This window comes from Physeter macrocephalus, chromosome 11 (assembly GCF_002837175.3).
Source record: "Physeter macrocephalus isolate SW-GA chromosome 11, ASM283717v5, whole genome shotgun sequence".
Taxonomy (NCBI): Eukaryota; Metazoa; Chordata; class Mammalia; order Artiodactyla; family Physeteridae; genus Physeter; species Physeter macrocephalus.
The window spans coordinates 75,825,537-75,847,111 of record NC_041224.1 but is presented as its reverse complement, the minus strand read 5'-3'; the positions used below and the strand labels follow the sequence as shown (position 1 = coordinate 75,847,111).

General features: G+C 36.2%; 1 protein-coding gene across 10 annotated transcripts in view; it reads left to right on the top strand.

Moving 5' to 3' along the window:
- Positions 1 to 21,575, top strand: part of MEF2A (myocyte enhancer factor 2A) — a 188,403-nt gene that overhangs the window by 139,993 nt on the left and 26,835 nt on the right. For 4 of the 10 annotated variants that reach the window (XM_024114969.3, XM_024114966.3, XM_024114963.3 and 1 more), the window contains exons 5-8: positions 684 to 821; positions 2,968 to 3,187; positions 3,937 to 3,996; positions 17,331 to 17,518. In XM_024114969.3, coding sequence (XP_023970737.1) covers positions 684 to 821; positions 2,968 to 3,187; positions 3,937 to 3,996; positions 17,331 to 17,518 — 606 coding nt within the window. Of the gene's footprint in view, positions 1 to 486; positions 619 to 683; positions 822 to 1,763; positions 1,845 to 2,967; positions 3,188 to 3,936; positions 3,997 to 17,330; positions 17,519 to 21,575 lie in introns of those variants that run through there. The other 6 variants (XM_024114970.3, XM_024114967.3, XM_055088190.1 and 3 more) reach the window with 5 other exon arrangements.

The window sequence follows — 21,575 nt, the reverse complement described above, 5'->3', positions numbered from 1 at the left end:
GGGATATTGAGCCTATTCTTTCTGATGAATGGGATAAACTCTCAGGCAGAAAGGAATGTCAGTAGATGAAGTTGCTGAAATGTTCATTTTATAAAGGTAACTTTATATATATATCATCTTGATATATTTGTATTTCGGGGTCTCATATTCATTGATCCTATCAGATATGTTGATCAGGCTGTAATCAGATTTGGATCGTAACTGTCAGAGCAGTGAGTAACTTAGTATTCTCTAGGAAGTTTGGAATGGAAGAATCTAAATATATAAATATTCCTTTTCTCTTAATGTATAATGGGAAAATAATTTTGCTTATGTGTAAGGTTTACTTTATTTGAAGACTTAGAGTGCATTGTGATCATTTAAAACCATTTCAGTGGCTCTTGTATTACCCAGTTCATTCAGTCTGTGCTCTCATAATAAATTTTACAAAAAAAACTCATGGCAAGTTAGTATCATTTGTGTGTGAATTTTCCAATTGTATTTCAGACATTAAGAAAGAAAGGCCTTAATGGTTGTGAGAGCCCTGATGCTGACGATTACTTTGAGCACAGTCCACTCTCGGAGGACAGATTCAGCAAACTAAATGAAGATAGTGATTTTATTTTCAAACGAGGCCCTGTAAGTACTTTTACTTTACCTCTACTTTTTATTTGTTGATCCTTTTTGTTAACTTCATTATTTAGGCTCTGAACAAGAAGGAACACAGAGGGTGCGACAGCCCAGACCCTGATACTTCCTATGTGCTAACTCCACATACAGAAGAAAAATATAAAAAAATTAATGAGGAATTTGATAATATGATGCGGAATCATAAAATCGCAGTGAGTACTAAAGTATGGTTTGTGCTCTTATCTTGTGCATGAAGAGATTGACAACACATCTTGTTTATTTTCGTAGCGGGTGATGACAGCAGTAAGTAGAAGGGGGAAAAGGTATTTTATTAATTTCTTTTGGTTTTATAGAGCTTCAAAATAAAATTGCATAAATCTTACAATGGTACATCTTCAGTCTTCAGTGTCTTAAACATAGAAGTGAAGAGAAAACATCCTAATCCAGGCTCTGCTACTTACTATCCCCATGTCTTTGGATAGGGCACCTAAACAGCCTGGATTCCAATTTCCTCATCTGTAAAGTGAGTGAGTTGGCTCACATAGTTTTTTAAGGTCCCTTCCAGGTTTAAATTTCCATGATTTTAAATATAGAGTGCATATGAGACTTCCCTCTCCCTCCAATGACTTTTAAAATATTACATGTACTTAAGTAGATCTTGAGACTATAAAATATAAAATGGCTGGATTTATTATAAAATGTGGTGTTTCAAAGTTATTTTTAATTATTTTATACAGTTGCTGTAATAGTAGCTTACTATTTGGCTCTTTGTTAATGTCCCAAAACAATTTGGTGACAGTACCTCCAAATTCCTATTCTTTTCTTAACACTGTAGGTATTGAGGAAGAGAGCCTTGGCTCGATTTTAATTTTAGGAAGCAGTGTTCTTAAACTGGTTACAAAACAAATAGTTGGTTTAAAATTTTTCCATGCTCACACATTTAACCGTAGTGAAACAGTACTTCTTTGAGTTCATACTCCTTTGATAGTTCTTCAGAGAGTTCTCATTGAAGCACCATTGGCAAGAGCTGCTTAAGACAGTTATTCTGGATACATATCCAGAATACTACATATGTGTTGTAGGCTTCATGCAACAAATTGGTTCCAATGCTGATATTTCTTTCATTACCAGAGTTAATTATCTTAAAACTGTGCCCTAAAGTATGCATCATGGATTATTTCTTCAAAGTAGTCCTATGCTATAAGAAGAAGCCCATGGAAAACAGATTTCAGGAGGTATTTTTTGTGCTAATACCATTCTTAAGAAACAAAACAACAGAAAAAAAAATCCCTTTTGAACTCATATGAATGTTGGTGACCTTGCAGTTAATGTGAAGCTGCAAAAACATTGTTTAAATAAAATTGCTTTACCTTTGAAAACATTTTATCATGTATCCAATGTTTTATACTTTTTAATGAGTTATAATTTTCTACCAGAAATAAACTATTGAACAAAGTACATAATTATTTACATTCTTTAAACTTTGAATTAGCAGTGTTACCTTACTTTGCAAATCACTGTTTTAAAATGTAGAGAGAGGAAAGTTTTCTATTTTCTCTCACTTTACATTATAAAGAGGATTGTTATTTATCATGGTCAACAAGTATAAGTGGTCTATGGAGGAAATGCAAGAGGAAAATAGAAAATATTATTTTTAAGGGACTATGGAATATTTTGGAGGGAAATCAGATAATATTTGTAATTTAATCTTTATACAGTTTAAAGATAACTTGTCAGTAGTTAATTTTGTTTAGTTTTTTTTTTTGCATTTTTATTACACTTATTGCATTGTGTTATATATATAAAACGTGATTTTTTTTTTTTTTTTTTTAGTGTTGTCCATTAAGAATGTTAGTGAATTAAATCAGACCAGAGCAAACTTGATGTATGAAGTTTATAATATATGTACATACTTTTCCCCTTTTGTTATTTGGAATTTCCCAATAGAAATGTAATGTTACTAAACTGATTTGCATTTAAGTGCTAATTTATGCTTTCTTGGTAACAATGATGTATTTTATAATGTGTAAACCTGGCAACACAACTTTAATATCAGGTTCTGGCCTCTCATTTTCATCTCTGAATATTTGAAATACATAATATATACATTATACTAGTATATATGTATTAATATATAAAAAATGGAAATTGAAAATGTTCATGTTAAACATTCTCATGTCCAAATATAATTGTAAAGAAAATAGCTTAAACCTGCAAATTGATTTAGTAAGAACCTATCCCCATCCTCTGCTTTTAGTAACTAGTGTTACCTAATCAAATTAAAGTTCGTAAGTTATTAAATTTAATATAGATGAAAATGAAACTAACAGTTTTCTCTTCCTTTTTCTTTATTTACAGCCCGGTTTGCCGCCTCAAAACTTCTCAATGTCTGTCACAGTCCCTGTGACCAGCCCTAGTGCTTTGTCCTACACTAACCCAGGGAGTTCACTTGTGTCCCCATCTTTGGCAGCCAGCTCAACATTAGCAGATTCAAACATGCTCTCTCCACCTCAAGCCACATTACATAGAAATGTATCCCCTGGAGCCCCTCAGAGACCACCAAGTACTGGCAGTGCAGGTATGTCCTGATATTTATTCTTCTGATTCTTTAAAAGAAAGAAAAAACTAATTGCTAACATAAACAGTTTCTTATTCTGCTACTCTTAATTTTATTGCTTTGATGAACAAGAGTCACTGCTACATAATTGCCTCCATTTTAAAGTATTATTTTGAAAATCTGTAGCTCTAGCCTTGTACTAGGCTTTGTGGAACAAATAAAGCTTTCCTTATCCTGGGAAAGCTTTCCTTATCGTGGGAAGGCCATACTAGACAGGCAGAAAATTTATTTAGGATATCATGAGCAAAGATTTAAAATTGAGTGTGAGCCATTCGTGTTAAAAATGTGGAGAGATGACTCACCTGATTGGAGTTAGAGCGTTTTCTCCATCTCCATCTCCCCCTGTCTGATTTGTTCATTAATTCAGCAGAAATTTTTGGTGCATTTACTGCAACACTGTGTGTAATGCAGTGTCTCCTCTCCCATTATTCCTAGATTTTATAGCACACCATTAGCACTCCCCCCATTCTTATCAATATGTACCATTTGGTATTCATACACAAGAAAGCAGACATGTCCAGAGCTTGATAGGCGAGTGACTGTATATTTTACTACATCATATTTACACGTTAACGCCAAATTCAGACTGGGCTAGTTTTTATTTTTGTTTTTTTTAGGAATGGAGTGAGAGTTACCTCTGTTCAATTCCTTGTTATTCAGATAAGGAGAGCCAATTCACATTCCCTCTCTCCTCTCTCTAATGTTGTTAGGTGGGATGTTGAGCACTTCAGACCTCGCAGTGCCAAATGGAGCTGGAAGCAGCCCAGTGGGTGAGTGAATTCCTACTGTTTTACTTTGTAGGCATCTGTCCTATCTGAGGTAAAAGGAATATTTTCCCTCAAACAAGGCCTTCTACCAAATGAAGAGGAAAGTATGGGGATATATGACTAGAGTAGACATGTCCCTTTGCGCTTTGTTTAATTAGTGCTTTCACTAATACTTAACATTTTTTCATATCCCTGTGTTATTCCTCGGCCTTACATTCAGTTACTCATTCATTCAATAAATATTTATTGAGTTCTTCCTTCATAGCAGACATTGTTCTTTTCTAAAGACTAAATTGCCTTAATACAATTTTTACATCAAGACAAGTTTCTTAAGGAGAAGCTTTCTGTGTCATCTGTCCTTACCAGAGTTAGACTGTTAGCAGACTGCTATATCTTACAATTGTGTGAAATGTTTTCAGATAAATTGCAATAGGAAGAAATGGTGGGCCTACTTCTAGAGACACAAAGAGAATTGAGAAGTTTGTCTCTGAAGGATCTGTTTTGGTAGTCACATGTAGAACATTCACATTTTGTCGTGGTTGCTGCCAGATTGGCTCTTTTCCTTTGGGATCCCTCCCAAGATGACTAGCAGTTTAAATATGTCATAAATGTGTCTGTCTGCCTAGCCCTGAAGTGCTGGTAAAGATAGATTGTGATCTTAACATTACAAAAACATGGCATGTATGTCGAAGAGTCACAAGAATAACTGTATCCCTTTGGTTTACCATCACATTTAGTCGTCTTGGTCTCTTCATCTGTGATAATCACAGTTACCATCATTTTTATATGAAAACAAGGGCAGGAATTCCCTCCCTGCTTCTAGATATTGTGTGTTCAAAGATACATCTGAAAACAGATCACTTATAGGAAAAATTCCCAATTACATATATTCAACCCATTTATTCCAAAAATGTGAGGAGCTTCTGCCTTAAGAAAATATTGGAGATGATTGAATAATTTAAAGTGATGAGAAAGAAATAAATGGACATTATTGAGTGAGACAAGTTACAAAACATGTAGTGACCTAAAGTAGGAATAAATACCTAATTGTATCTGCCACTGTATTAATTGTTGCTTTAATGGAATTAAACAGATAAGACCTGTTGTGGGATATTTTTTTAACAGATAATTAAATGTGGAAAAATTCATAAAGGTCTTAGCAATTATACATTAGGACTGCTATTCTTGTATGTGTATTTCCTAATATTTATAGTTTATTTCTTTTCAGCTCTATTTTAGTTGTTTACGTGCCCATATACTGTTTTTATATTGCAGTTTCCCATATGCTTTTTTTTTTTTTTTTTTTTGCGGTACGCGGGCCTCTCACTGCTGTGGCCGTTTACGTGCCCATATACTGTTTTTATATTGCAGTTTCCCATATGCTTTTTTTTTTTTTTTTTTTTTTGCGGTACACGGGCCTCTCACTGCTGTGGCCTCTCCCGCCGTGGAGCACAGGCTCCGGACACGCAGGCCCAGCAGCCACGGCCCACGGGCCCAGCTGCTCCGCAGCACGTGGGATCCCCCCAGACCGGGGCACGAACCCGCGTCCCTGCATCGGCAGGTGGACTCCCAACCACTGCACCACCAGGGAAGCCCATTTTTAATATTTTTTTTGGCTGCGTTGGGTCTTTGTTGCGCGTGGGCTTTCTCTAGTTGGAGCAAGTGGGGGCCACTCTTCGTTGCGGTGCGCAGGCTTCTCATCGCGGTGGCTTCTCTTGTTGCGGAGCATGGGCTCTAGGGGTGTGGACTTCAGTAGTTGCAGCACACGGGCTCAGTAGTTGTGGCACGTGGGCCCTAGAGTGCATGGGCTTCAGTAGTTGTGGCGTGTTGGCTCAGTTGTTGTGGCACGTAGCTCTAGGGCACGTGGGCTTCAGTAGTTGTGGCTCGTGGGCTCTAGAGCGCAGGCTCAGTAGTTGTGGTGCACGGGCTTAGTTGCTCCGCAGCCTGTGGGATCTTCCCGGACCAAGGATCGAACCTGTGTTCCCTGCATTGGCACGCAGATTCTTAACCACTGTGCCACTAGGAAAGTCCCTTCCCATATGCTTTTATTCTTCCAGCACTATGCATCTTGCTCTCCCTTCTACTTTCCAGCCTGGTTATGACTGGAATCAATAATCTCTGTTTTATTTAATGTTAATTTTGACTAGCTCTTGGTGTTATTTCCAAAATTATTTTTATTTAATGGGGTTTAACTATTTGAAGATTTCTAATGTGTTTTCCCTTTGCCTTTATTTTTTTTCTCATACCCCTGGCTTGATAAACATGGCTCTTCCTCCTATCAAACAAGTGTTTCAGTTCTCTTTTTGTTCTTTTTTGGTTTTTGTACTTCCACACTTCCCTAAAGCTTTTATACTATTCTGTCTTATCTGCCATGCAACTATAAATCTAGACTTTGTTTTTGCTCAGTTTTCTGTGTTCCCTTTGGTAATTTCAGACTCAGACTTTGTCGTCATCCTAATTCGACCTTCTACATATAATCTAATCCTGTTGCTTTTATTTCTTTTTTTAAATTCATCTTTCTTCTTTTGTAAGCTTCCTTCCCCCCTTTCTAGACCCTCAGGTTTGGAGGGTCACATTAGTCACACTCCTCAGATCATGGCACAATGTATTCAGTGGTTTGCACAAAGCATCTCTCAGAATGTTATTCACTTTTCCCTTTATACCTCTATTCCACTCCCATTCCCTTCCTCTCCCCGCACCCTCCATTCTCCAGTCATAGGCAACTATTTTAATATGTTTAGTGCTAATAGTGTTAATAATCACATTAATGATCATGATTAGTGAACATGAATTTTTATAAAAATTTAAGATTCAATAAGTATTAAAATATTTAAGTGCTTAGTGAGTTACTTAAAAGTCTATTTCTATTACTACATACACACAGAGATAAATCTATTTCTTTTTTTTTTAACATCTTTATTGGAGTATAATTGCTTTACAATGGTGTGTTAGTTTCTGGTGATCTCCCTGTGCTATGCGGCAGCTTCCCACTAGCTATCTAATTTACATTTGGTAGTGCATATATGTCCCTGCCACTCTCTCACTTCGTCACAGCTTACCCTTCCCCCTCCCCATGTCCTCAAGTCCATGCTCTAGTAGGTCTGTGTTTTATTCCTGTCCTACCACTAATCTCTTCATGACATTTTTTTTTCTTAGATTCCATATATATGTGTTAGCATACGGTATTTGTTTTTCTCCTTCTGACTTACTTCACTCTGTATGACAGACTCCAGGTCTATCCACCTCATTACAAATAACTCAGTTTCATTTCTTTTTATGGCTGAGTAATATTCCATTGTATATATGTGCCACATCTTCTTTATCCATTCATCTGTTGATGGACAGTTAGGTTGCTTCCATGTCCTGGCTATTGTAAATAGAGCTGCAGTGAACATTTTGGTACATGACTCTTTTTGAATTATGGTTTTCTCAGGGTATATGCCCAGTAGTGGGATTGCTGGGTCGTATGGTAGGTCTTTGATAAATCTATTTCGTATAACAATCTTATAACACAATATAACCTCAGACTTATATCAAGATTGAATGTCTTGATTCTTCACTGATTCATACTCTTATATACCTATTTAATCTGTGCTAGATGTAATTCTGCTTGTTTGGATTATATCCTAGATGACATTTTTGTTATAACTGCTTTTTAACATGTGCCACCTCAGAATTCAGATTCAACTAACTAGCCATCTTGTATCACTTAATTCAGATACCAAATGGAAGTAATTATTTTTGTACAGTACTTATAGCATACATGGGTTTAAAGTGCTTCTTGCTGTAAATTTCCCTCTCTGCCCCCAAATTAATGGTCTGTCATAGGTATTTTAGAAGTGTTATTGTTTTGCGAAGAAGAGTCAAATAATGTATTTTAGCCCATTTTCAACAATGGTGCCATTTTGGTTTAGTAGTTTGGAAAAATAGTTTAAACTCAGTTTTATGCCTAAAGTCTTTATGAATGAAAAAATTAAACATGAACTGTGGATATGATTTCTTATCTACATTTTTCAAAGTATGTTTCCTGGAGCCATATGAAGAGGACTTACCTATGTGTTTGGCAAACCTTGTGCTAAATAAAACTAAGCTAGTTTCTTTACTGTAGGACTTATCAGAGCCTTTAAAATGCTAACCTGTTTTGTGAATCTTTAAACATATGGTTACTCAAAGCAATTTCACAGTAGAACCCTTCATTTTTATTTTCCTCATGAAAAAGCATCTTTCAGAATTAGGGTCATATAAAACATATTTTGGGAAAGACAGGTCATTTGGGCAGACTTGCTCATTTGGACCAACTCTTTTTCTGAGGACAACTAGAAATGCTAGGCAGAGTATTTTTTTAAATTTGCTTGAAAGCATTTCAGAGCTAATAAGATAATGAGGAATTATTGGCTCAAGATCCAGGGAATGACAAAGACAGAGACTCAGAGATGTGAGGCCAGCATTTATGGCTGCTTTTCCTAGGTGGTAGTGTCCACTTCCACAGTGGATTGCCTAAAGAAGCTGAGTATAATAGCCTCAGAGACATAGGGAGACAGAGAGATGAAAGTTCAGGGCCCACAAAGAATTGGGAGGGCCTAGTATATTCTTCTCACTTTGGATTGAGTCCCCAAAAGGCTGGACCCTAGAAGTAGCATGAATCAGAGGTTATCAGTCCCTCATAGTAGATACATCTCCTATTTGCATCATCCTACTTCTTGAAGTTAGATTGTGGTGATATATTGTTAGGGTCCTCAGGATGCCTGGGAAGCCAAATACTCTTTAGAAAAATAATATGCGGAAAAAACACCATCCCAGGCCTTATTATTTGTACTTGACATACAAGCAAATTACTAACTAGGCACAGTCAGGAGCAGTACAACATAAATGAAAGCCTGCAGAAAAAAATGGACAGTAGAACCTGCCTCCTGGGAACTCCAGAACTTGGAGTTATTAGGCACAGACTTTGACTTTAACATAACAATATTTACTGTATCAGGAAGATAAAAAGTAGATTAAGAATTTTGGCAGAGAACTGGAAACTTTAAAAATGGACATTTTAGAACTAAAAAAAGTAATAGTATTAAGAACTGACTGGATGGGTTTAATAACAAATTAGACAAAGCAAAAGTGAGAATTGGTGAACTAAAAGACAGGAACAGTATTCAGAATTTTTGAGACATAAAAGGATGGATAATTCAAAAGAAGAGTAAGACCTAGAGGATACAGTGAGAAGGTCTAACATACTTAGAATTGGAGTCCCAGAGGCAAAAAGAGAAAATTGGCCAGAAGTGGTATTTGAAGAGATAATCACAGAATTTTCCAAACCTGACAGAACACATCAAGCCATAGATTCAGGAAGCCCTTTAGAACCCATGTGGGATACAGTTAAAGCTGTGCTTTAAGAGAAATTTAAGTCTTAATGTGCATGAGAACACAAACATTTCACAAAATAAGCTATCCACGTGTCTAATAAATGTGTGAAAAGATGCTTGATTCAGTAATCAAGGAAATGCAAAATTAAAACCACAGACAGCATTAGGTACCCACCAGAATGGCTAAAGCAAAATAGATAATACCAGGTGTTAACAAGGTTATGAAAAAGCCCAAACTCTCATACACTGATGATGGCAGTACAAATTGGTGCAATCATTTTGACATTATCTACTGAAGTTGTAAATATGTGTATTCCATGACCCAGCATTTTCACTCATACTTATATACTAGAGAAATGCATATATGCACCATGAGCACCAAGAGATATGTAAAAGAATGTACATGGCATTATTTGTTACAGCCAGCATCTAGAAATAATTCACATTTCTGTCAGTAGTAGAGTGGATGAATATGAGATAGTACCTTTACATGAAGTAATACTGTACTGCAATGAAAATGAAGGAACTAAAGCAGTAATCAACAACATGGATGAATTTCACCAAACTAATACAAATGAAAGAAGACAGATGCAAATACTAAATGATTCTATCTACATAAAGTTTGAAAAGCAGACGAGCAAAACTATAGTTTTAGGGATGTCTGTGTAGGTAGATGGTAAAACTGTAAAAAACACGAAGTTACTGTAAAAGTCATGATATATGCCACTTTGGTAGGTGGAACAATAGGAGTATTTTGGGGGCCCAATTACAGAAACTAGGAATATTCTTTGGGGTTCTGTGGTTACATGGTTCATATGATAAATCCTTGATCTTTTAAGTTTTTGTTTTGTACACCTTTCTGTATATGTATTATATTAAAAGTTTTTAAAATAAGTATAATACTTTGATATAAAAAAGTAATTATAATCACAAATGTGGAGGCACTTTTAAAACTATGAGAATGTAATGTACATTGTAGTTATACTATTAATTCTGAAATCTAGAGAGAAAAAAGTTCACACACACATACATTCACACTCACAAAGATTTGGCAGCCTTTTGAATCTTTGAACATTATTGTCTGCACTGGCAGCTAGATATGCAGCTTCATCTTGAGATCATGAAGCGAGTCAGTGTAAAAGGACAGGCCAACAAGCTGAGGATGGCAAAGTGGAAAGCTGGAAAGACTGTGGGTCCTCTGTGTTGAGCTGTTGAAGGCACTGAGCCTGCAACCACTTTTCCCCAAGTCTTATGTGAGATAATAGATTTTTCTGATTCTTAAGAGAAAAAGTGAAATAAAATACAGGCCACATCTAGGGGAATATTTGATAAATGAATAGGCATTTAATGTACTTAAATGTACAATTCAAAAAAGAAACCCAACTAGTATTTTAAAAATTGAAAAGCATGTTCATCGTTGATAGTAATCATGAGATTCAAATAAAAATGCAAAAAAAAGGGCTTCCCTGGTGGCGCAGTGGTTGAGAGTCCACCTGCCGATGCAGGGGACATGGGTTCATGCCCCGGTCTGGGAAGATCCCACATGCCACGGAGCGGCTGGGCCTGTGAGCCATGGCCGCTGAGCCTGCGCGTCCGGAGACCGTGCTCTGCAACGGGAGAGGCCACAACAGTGAGAGGCCCGTGTACCGCAAAAAAACAAAAAAAACAACCGCACCTAGTAATTGCCAATTATTACCACTTTTTATTGTGACATGGAAAACTGATGAAGGTGGGTGAAACTGATGATCTGGTTATGTGTTTGTGGCATTGGAAATTAGTAACAGTCGTTCTGGAAAGTTTTTGACAAGATGTTTCAGTAGTCATAAAAACCTGTTTTCCTCTAAGCCTAGAAATCCCATTTCTAGGAATCTCTCCTAAAGAAATCAATCAGACTATGCAAAGGTTCATTGCAACTTTATTTATAGTAGGGAATAATAGGAAAATATCAACATATTCAACAGTATAAAAATTAAAAATTTCAACTGAATTCCAATTTTTAGTTATGATTTAAAACTATGCAAAAAATATACACATGGAAGAGAAGAGGAGAAGAAATCCAAAATGATTATAATAGTTATGTTAGAATAGTGGAAGTATGTGTTTTCCCTCCTGTTTTCTAGTTTCTGAACTTTCTGTGATGCTATATTGATATGGTACATCTATAGTCATAAAATTATTATAGGAAATTAGAGCATTCATTTGTTTTTTTCCTTGTAAAGTGATTTTTTATATTTTATCTATGTTATTGTCCAAATAAAACCTGCTAGTTTTGTATGTATTGTAAATTATATATTTCTTTCATGGAGGCAATCTGCTTATTGCTTATGGTTTACTAGGTAAATTTCTCTACTGAGAATTTACATTTAATACTCAGATAATACTGTAATTCAGATGACTTTGGGAACTCTTTAACTTTGGGCCTCTTTTCAAAGATCAAGCATAATGTAAAATTGCCCAAATCCAGCAGTTTCACTTTTTTTAAAACATGTTTAGAAAGAGAAAAAAATACACTGGACTAGAAAGAGCTCAACAAGCTCTTGGAGTTGATATGCATTGAGTGAAGGTAATAAGGATTTGCATTATAGCAGAGGCAGTGGCAGTTAAAAAGAAGAGATGGGTAAGGAGAAAGGCATTATAAAAAAAAGAATAGCAAAGCTTGATAGCTCTGTGAAAGTGGGGATGGAAGTGATGGAGGATGACAATAGTACAGGTGTTTAAAACAGGTTGAGTTTGAAATGACAGCAGCATATCTGGGGAACAGTGCCCACTAGATAGTTGCATGTGAACTGGAAATTAGGAGACACAAAGCAGAACTACAGATTTAAGAGTCATATTGAGGCAGTGGTTGAAGCCATGGAGATACATGAAGTCTCTGAAAGAGAAGGAGACATGTAGCCTCTTTGGGGCTGTGTACATAGGAAAGATTGAGAGGGATGGAATACAGAAGAACCAGGATCTCATGATTGTTTTAGATCATAAGTTTCTAATGGACAGAATCCATGTTGTTCATCATAAAGGAATTTCCACTGAGTCAAGTAAATATGTCATCAGTGATTTTAAAACCCATGATCTTTTTAAATTTTAGAAACCTCATTCACTACTTTATACAAGTGACATAATTTTATAGACTTTTAAAGTATATTTTTATTTATTTACCTATTTATTGAATAATCAGCTGAAAGTTTGTCAGATTTTATGAAAAATTTGTCAAATATGATAAAATTAATTCTTGAACCTTGCTTTGGATGAATTTTTCAGAATCTTTTGAGATTTTCAAAACCCTTTGCATGTCATTTCAACTTCTCAAATAGATTCATAGTAATAGCCCTAAAAGAGTAGTATTAAGAACATGGGAGTGCTTTCCAGCCACTTAAGTGCAGTATTTCAGATGATATGATATTCTGAAATAGAAGCCAGATTGATACAATTGAATGACTTACCTTAGAGCTGTAGGACCATAATTAAGATCAGCTTTGTCAAGTTTCTGGAAGCATTAGTATGTAGTTTGCTCGAAAGCATTTTTGTCACATTTGTGTCAGGGCATAAGTTATCATAAAGCTTCAAAACACATTTTAACAAAAGTCACATTAAATTGGGTTTATTCTTTTAGAATCAGTACTTTATTCCTAAATTTGTAGGCTGTGACAAGATGAGTTATATCCTTAAAGTATATACCTCAAAAGTCTATCCCAACAATATCTTCATTTTTGTCATAAAAAATGAACAGGAGGTAAGAAGGCACATATTAGGCAGTATATCACTACACTCCACAAAATAACAAATGGTGCATATAAGATTATCTTGTTTCAGTCTGGCAAGTTACCAAACTCTTACGTCATCCTGTAATCGTCTGCTGCAGACTCTGACTTTATACTCAGAAATATCGTGCTTTTAGGTCCCCTTTCATTCTTGTAATTTGATTCTCATGGGTTACTATGGTACCACATCTAGCTGAAAAGCATCATAAATTCCACATGGGAAAAGCACATTAGTGCTTCTTGATAATGTGTTTTTCTAAATTACACCTTTGCATCATCTTATAATGTATTTGAGAGGAAATACTGCTTTACCCTTCAGATTTGGGTGCAAATCAAGTAAATAAGAATCTTCTATATATTATCAGAGAAATTAAGAACACACATTCATGCCATTATTTAAGAGAAGCATTTTTAATTTCTACTTACATTCTACTGGTTTCTGTTAAACCTTCAGGTTTTTGTATAAAATTATTTGATGAGCATTTTATATCCAGATGACTTGCTTAGCAGTTACCTCTGCCCAATTCATGGATGAGCTCTGCTCCACAGGGGATGGCCTAGTGCAGAGCTTGATTTTTTTAACAGCACTGCTTTCTGAAGCTTACCAGAGTGCAGGAAATTGCTTTCTGGGTTGTGGAAAGGAGATTCAACCCAGATTTAATACATACGCCTTCAAGATAATGGAAGCAGAATGCAGGAAATAACCTCATAAGGTTAACTGAAGTATCAGTCCCCACAACAGAATTAAATCACATAATGAATTTAAAATGGTAGGTCACTTGGTAAAAGTTTTGGAGAAAGCAAGAGGAATTAGGTGAGAGTAACTTGGAGGGGGAAAGAAGCACTGATCGTCTGGAATCCCAACATTTTGAATGACAAGTTCCTAAGTGCTGCACCTCACTTCTCTGTTTTCTTTGTCCCTTGAAAATGTTCTGGTTAGGATCCAACAAAGTTGATTATATCACATTAGCAAAACATTAATTTTTAGTTTTTCATATAAATAATTCACCTAAATAACATATCTTTTCAAACTCTAATATAAGCAAATATACTGAAGCATTCATTTCCTTCAGCAGAACTTCAAGAACTTAATATCTTTGTAGTTATATTTTTTAATTTTAGAATTTACATATCTATTCATCAGTTGACCCTATTCGTTATATATTCTGTTCCTGAGAATGTTTTATAAACTGCCAAACGCTACGTGGATTTTAGTGGGTTTAAATATTTCTCTTCCATTCAAGAAACTTTCATAGAATTAAAATGATCTGATAACCCAATACAAAAGCTCTTAAACTGAAAAATATGTGCAGTACATAATTGGTCTTTGTCATTAACTCATTGCAGTACTCATTGTACTACATTTCACTTCTTAGAATAGTCTTCTCAGGGTGAGATTTTAGGAAGGTTTTAGGCCAGTGTTAAGCACACAGCAGATACTCAGTTTTGGTTAGTCCCTGCATGTATTTAACACAGACATGTATATATATTTGTAATATCTGGTGTCTGTTTAATTTTGGAGGATTCTTTTTTTTAAAATTTATTTATTTTTGGCTGCATTGGGTCTTCGTTGCTGCACGTGGGCTTTCTCTAGTTGCGGTGAGCGGGGGCTACTCTTCACTGTGGTGCATGGGCTTCTCCTTGCAGTGGCTTCTCTTGTTGCAGAGCACGGGCTCTAGGCACACGGGCTTCAGTAGTTGTGGCACATGGGCTCAGTAGTTGTGGCTCATGGGCTCTAGAGCGCAGGCTCAGTAGTTGTGGCACACGGGCTTAGTTGCTCCGCGGCATGTGGGATCTTCCTGGGCCAGGGCTCGAACCCATGTCCCCTGCATTGGCAGGCGGATTCCTAAGCACTGCGCCACCAGGGAAGTCCTTTTTGGAGGATTCTAAAGTTGCCTTTTTTGCTTTATACTGGAAGGAAGAGAACAGAATAAATACAACTGCCCTTTCCTTGTGATAGTCGCTGAAGCCATGGACTCTGTGCTTATCTGTCCCACCATTCCTTAGTCACACTTTGTTCATTCATGCTTTAGTGTATTTTTCTCACAGTAATTCATAATGCCTACCTTCTGTCATCTTTTGCCCTTGCAGACTGCTTAGTTGATCCCACAAAGTCTTCCCTAATTAAAAGCCCACATGCCTGTATCAGTGCTTTGCTTTCTATTTCCTTGTAAATTTTGTGTGGTTACATTTCATTGTGTTGCCATATCTTAAGTATAATTTTGACATCTTCGTGTCTCTGTGGTGTATGCCTGTTCTTGCTAACTAGGTGAAAAGCTGCTTGAAGACCATGTAGGGTTGTTTTTTTTTTTTAATCCCTTCCTATAACCTCCTCAACTGCATAGTGCTCTACACCTAATAGACATTTAAAAGTTTATTTCTAAATTGTAAAGGTAGTTCTGTGTTGTCTGATTTTAGATGGTTGCTACTATTGATGTGTGAATGCTGAGTCCCACCCAGAGAATTCAAGAGGCCTCTTCAGCCCTCCAGGAACTTTTAGTTCACTATTCTGAATATTTTGTTTTTGGTCAGCTTGTAATAAACACTAGGAATGGAATTCTTAGGCCAACAAAGTTTTCTTTTATTCGGTGCCCTTAAATTAACATCTATATACTGCAATAGAGTAGAGTTAGATACTAAGCACTATTCAAAATAGAATAATAGTAAAGCATTCATGGAATTAAGTCTCTGTTGCTAAAAGTACACCGTATATATGGTAAACTTAATTTTTTATGTTTTGATTATTATAAAGCTGATGATTATTTTTAAAATATGGAATAGTAGAGTTACCCATGCTGTATTTTTTATGGGCAGTTAACACTACATCTTAAATTCAGTAATTAAATTTTCACAAAATATTTTTAAAATATATCATGTAGTTAACGTTTTCTGTTCTCACCTGCTTTATTTAAGATTTACTTAGAAATCAAAATAGTATATGTAGCCTCTATTTTATAAATGAACATTTATGTTCCCGTATATTGTTACTTTACTTTGTTTTTGATTTATGACATTATCTCCACCATTGAACTGTAAGCTGGTGAATAGTAATAGGATACTATCAGTTGCAACTGACAGAAAACCACCTCAGTTAGGTTTAAATAGTATAGGGTATTTACTAACTTATATGTAACTGAAAAGAGCCAGAAGTGGTATAGACGATAAGCATGGTAGGGCTTTTACTTCATTTATTTTCAGTTCTCCTTTCTCTGTCAGCTTTTTTCTCATTCTGACTTTCTTCTGTGTCTCAAAATGGCTTGAGAATAAAATGCTTCCCCAGTCACATTTGGAGGAATGCAGGAAGGAGCCTTTCTCACTACCATATAGCAACTGCTTTACCTAGGTTCTGATCACTGTGGTGAGGGAGAATGCCTTATACTCATTGGCTTGGGCCTAAGTCAAATGCCCATCAACAAGCCAGTCTGTGGCAAGGGGGATTGAAGTGGAGTCAGCCCCACCCAAACCACATGGCTAGACATGAGGAGGACTAGAATGACTGCAATATCCATGAAAATAGGGATGATCCCTTACATTAATTTTCTATCTCAACTGGTGCCCAGAAGTACTGTGTATATACAATAGAACCTATACCACACTGTATCTTTTTCCTTATTTCCTCTCTAAGAAAGACAATTCTTTAGGGAAAGTTAAAAAGTAGGAATTAGTTGATTGAAGTCAGATAAATCACAAATACTTAAAGAAGACCTTAATGGTAGCTAAAGAACAGAACAGGTACAGGTAGAGCTATAAGGAAGAAGTACTTGGTGAAAATACGGCATTAGAGCTGAGTGCTAAATAAGCTTCAGTTAAGGAGATGCCCTGATACCTGGTTCTGTGCCCAGAACTTAATAGGAGTGCCTTTGCTGTCGTGAGAATGAATGAATAGGCTGGTCTCAGGCATCTTCTTATATATCCCCATTTTATTGGTCCCCAGTAGGAGATGCCCCATTAGAAACATATTTTGTGTTTTAAGTTTCTGTCAGCAGGTGCAAGCAGTGAGACTGGAAACAAGTGGCATTAATCTTAAACTTTATATGTATTTCAGACTTGCTTCACTCTTTTTGCTTATTTTTAAAATATTCAAAGATGACATGGTTAGATATTCATGAGTTTTATTATAAAATTCACTTGAAACTGGGACTGGGGAAAACTTGCATGATATTTGTACCAAAGTATTTTAATGACTTGTTTCATGTTAATGAATGGTATTTCTTTTTTCCAGGGAATGGGTTTGTAAACTCAAGAGCTTCTCCAAATTTGATTGGAACTACTGGTGCAAATAGTTTAGGCAAAGTTATGCCTACAAAGTCTCCCCCTCCTCCAGGTGGTGGCAGTCTTGGAATGAACAGTCGAAAACCAGATCTTCGAGTTGTCATCCCCCCTTCAAGCAAGGGCATGATGCCTCCACTGGTATGTTAAACCTTTCTTCAATTTCATTCTTTAAAACATGTATTTTATACATAGTGTATATTCTCCTTTGCAATTTACTGTACTTCCATAGACTCTAGACCTTTTCCTAATAAGTATTTCTATTTGAAATTAGCATTTGAAGAGACAAGTCTATTTTAAATACACAGAAATCAGATTATGAAAAAACAGGAAATAAATCTACCTAATGGTTATTTAAAATTAAAGCTAAATATGGAGAAGTTATTATGTTAATTTTAATTTACCAAACTGGAATCTTTGCTTAGAGATCTCATCCTCAATTTGATAAATTACACCTGACTTAAGTACTTCTTCTTTGTGCTCTGCATACTTTGAGTAATTTTTTCACATACTTTACTGTAAGAGAAATACTAAATTATTTGTTAGAAAATTCTACATACCAAAGAGAACTATTGTAGAATAGGAAAGAATGCATAAAAACTTGGATGAGTTGTTCTCATAATTTTTGTTTATTCCTTCTCAAATAACCTTCCCATTTAACTCTTATAAGAATACAGGTCTGCCCACCGCAGCCCTTAACAATGTTCCAGCCTCATTTGCTTTTGAATCCTGTGTTTATAAGAAGAGGAAAATATGTCTATCCCCCTTAGCTTTCTATAGAAAAAAGTTAGAATATATAGCAAGTTTTAAAACCATTCTGATTTTAGCAACTGTTTGACTACTAACAATCAATGTGATGTGTCAGGTGGTCTTTCTACTATGCAGCTGCTAAACTGGCCATTTGATTGTTTGCTAAGTGAAAGTAATGCTGTCAGGCTTTAGATACTAATTCTACATTGTATAATGATTTATGGATTCCCAAACATCTTTATATGCATTGTATCATTTGTTCTCAAACAGTGATCTTGGCAGGTAAGATAAGGAAACCAAGGGAAGGTTAGTACTGGTCCAAGGTAGCACAAAAGAGAGCCAGAACCAAAACCCTTTAAGTCAAAAAACAAAGTGCTTTTTCATTCGGAGATATAGAAAACTGGAAACTGTTGCTCCCAGCCTTACACTGAAAAAATGTTGGACAAACAATTTCATAGTTTTCCTTGAACACATTGTAGTGCTGAGATTTCAGGGCAACCAACTGGCCCAGACTCTAGGGAGAGACAGATACTGAAGGGAGAGGACATTGGAGCACTGACTTTATCTGGGCAAGACACAGATAGTGAGTTAAGCTAGGGTGATTGGTGAATTGCTGGAGGCCAAGTGTTCACTGGCAGGACTCTGTAAAACCCCTGGGACTGCTATGCAGCGAGAGTCTTAAGCCCTTTTGCAGGGTTTTTCTCCATGAACCCCACTGGGTGCTCACAGAAAAAATTGGGAGTATCCTGAAAAAGTCTCCTCCGTGGTGTGCAACGGGAAGAGAGGGGAAGAGCAGCCACTGCAGTAGGGGCAAAAAGTTTTGCCTGGGTCCTTCTCCCCTTTCACTCCTATGGAACAGAAGTCTTAATCTGTGAGAAGATGAATGACATAAACGGTCATCCTTAGGCACTGGTGAATTCCCATTGTATCTAGGGAAATGGAAAAGGAAAACTCTCTCAGCCCATGGTGGAGGAGCAGGAACAATGTTATGAACATGGCAGAATTTCTGAGAAGGCTGCAGCTTGAGGCATAGCGCAAAGGGGAAGGCTTAAAACTGAGAAGGAGCAGTCTTTGGGGAAAAAACAAATAAACAAAAAACCTCTAGCCAACCAATCTTCCATTCCCACCAGAGGGATTTGAGACCTCTGGTGGATACACTGAGGGTAACCATAGCAACAGTGAAGCTCAAACACAGCCCAGTTCTTAATTAAATTGACTCAAACTCTGCACTAAAGGCCTAGCAGGAGGAAAGACCTGCCACAGGTCTTCAGGTCAGTAGGAATTACCCAAACTGAAATATGAAGAGAAGAGTCAAAACAAAAAAAACCAGAACAAAGCCTCTGATATTTGTGGGGCTTTTTCAGATGATTTAACATGTTTATAACAAGAATTCCAAAAAGAGAAGAGAGAGAGAACAGAGCAGAAGAAATGTGTTTGAAGAAATAATAACCAACACCAAACATACACACACTCAGACTGTTAAAAGCAGAAGACAAAGAGGAAAATCTTAAAGGCAACCAGGGAAAAGAGACAGATAAATATACAGAGGAATGAAGATAAGAATTTATACCATACTTCTTTTCAGAAACTATGCAAGCTACAAAACAGTGGAGTAATCTAAAGTGCTGAAATTAAAACAAAAACCAAAAAACTTTCAACTTAGAATTCTGTACCCAGCAAAAATATCTTTCAAGAAATGAAAGAGAAATAAAGACATTCTCAAAAAAAAATTGTGGGAATTTATTGCCAGCAGACATACTCTACAAGAAATGTTAAAGGATTTCTTTTGGAAGAAGGAATATGCTACCAGCAAACTCTTGAGTCTATACAAAGAAATAAAGAACAATGGAAATGGAATAAATGAAGATAAAATAAAATTCATTTTGTCCTTCATTTGATAAACTTTAATTTTAGAACAGTTTTAAATTTATACAAAGATTGCAAAGATAGTAGAGAAAGTTCCCATATGCTGCACACCCAATTTTTCCTGTTATTAACATCTTACATTAGTATGGTACATTTGTTACAACTAATGAATTCATATTGATACATTATTATTAACTAAAGTCTACACTTTATTAGGATACCCTTAGTTGTTAACCCCATGTCTTTCTGTTCTGGAATCCAATCCAGGAATACAACATTGCATTTAGTAGTCATGTCTCTTTAGGCTCTTCTTGACTGTGATAGTTTCTCTAAGACTTTACTTTAATGACCTTGACAGTTCTGAGTATTGGTCAGATATATTGTAGAATGTTCCTAAATTGTGGTTTTTCTGATGTCTGATGATTAGACCGGTGTTATGTGTTTGGGGGAGGAAGGCTGTGGAACTAAAGTGCCATTTTCATCACATTATATCAAGGGTACATACTATCAACATGACTGTTGATCACTTAGGTCATCTTGCTGGTGTAGTATTTCACTGGCTACTCTTTTCCCCCTTCCCATACTGTCCTCTGTGGAAGGAAGTCACTGTGCAAGGCCCACACCTAAGGAGTAGTGGGGGTTATTCTCCTACCTCCTTGAGGGCAAACTATCTACATAAATTATTTGGAGTTCTTCTGCACAGGTGACTTATCTGTTCTCTTTCATTTATTTAATCATTTACTTATAGCAAATATTAATATGGACTCATGGACATTTATTTTATACTTTGGGTTATAATAATACTAAATTCTGTTAATATATGATTCTATCAATACCAATACTAGTTTATTCTGTTGCTCAAATTGTTCCAGCTTTAGCTGTTGAGGACCGTTCAAATGGTTCCTGTGCCCCTTTTGTGTACCCTCGTCTTTGTGGGGTTTTTTTGGCAGGGAGGAAAGTGGGGGTTACTATTTTATTTTCTGGTTACTACAGAATGCTCCAGGCTCATCTTGTGTATTTCCTGCCCCAGTCCTGGAATCAGGCATTTCTCTGAGGAGCCTTGGTTCCTTTTATTGGAGAATGATATTAGAAACCAAGATCTGGGTGTTTTCCCTCTTCTTACTTGCCCCAAAAGATAATTGGCTTTCTAAAGCAAAAATAGTAGCAATGACTTTTGTGTTTATAGCATATGTAAAAATAAAATGACGGCGGAGGGATTAGAAATATACTGTTGTAGGTCTTTACACATGATGAGGTGTATATTTGAAGGTGAACTCCAATTAACTGAAGATGTATATTGTAAACCCTAGTACAGCTATAGGAAGTAAAAAGAGGTATAAATAAGTCAGTAGAGGAGATAAAATAGAAACATAAAATATGCTCCAGTAGCCCAAGAAATGGGAGAAAAAGAGAATAATAAAGAACAGATGGAACAAATGAAATATAGCTAGCAAGATTGTAGATTTTAATCCAACTATACAAGTAAACGTGGTCATAAACATCAGTTAAAAGACAAAATGTCAGGGCTTCCCTGGTGGCGCAGTGGTTGCGCGTCCGCCTGCCGATGCAGGGGAACCGGGTT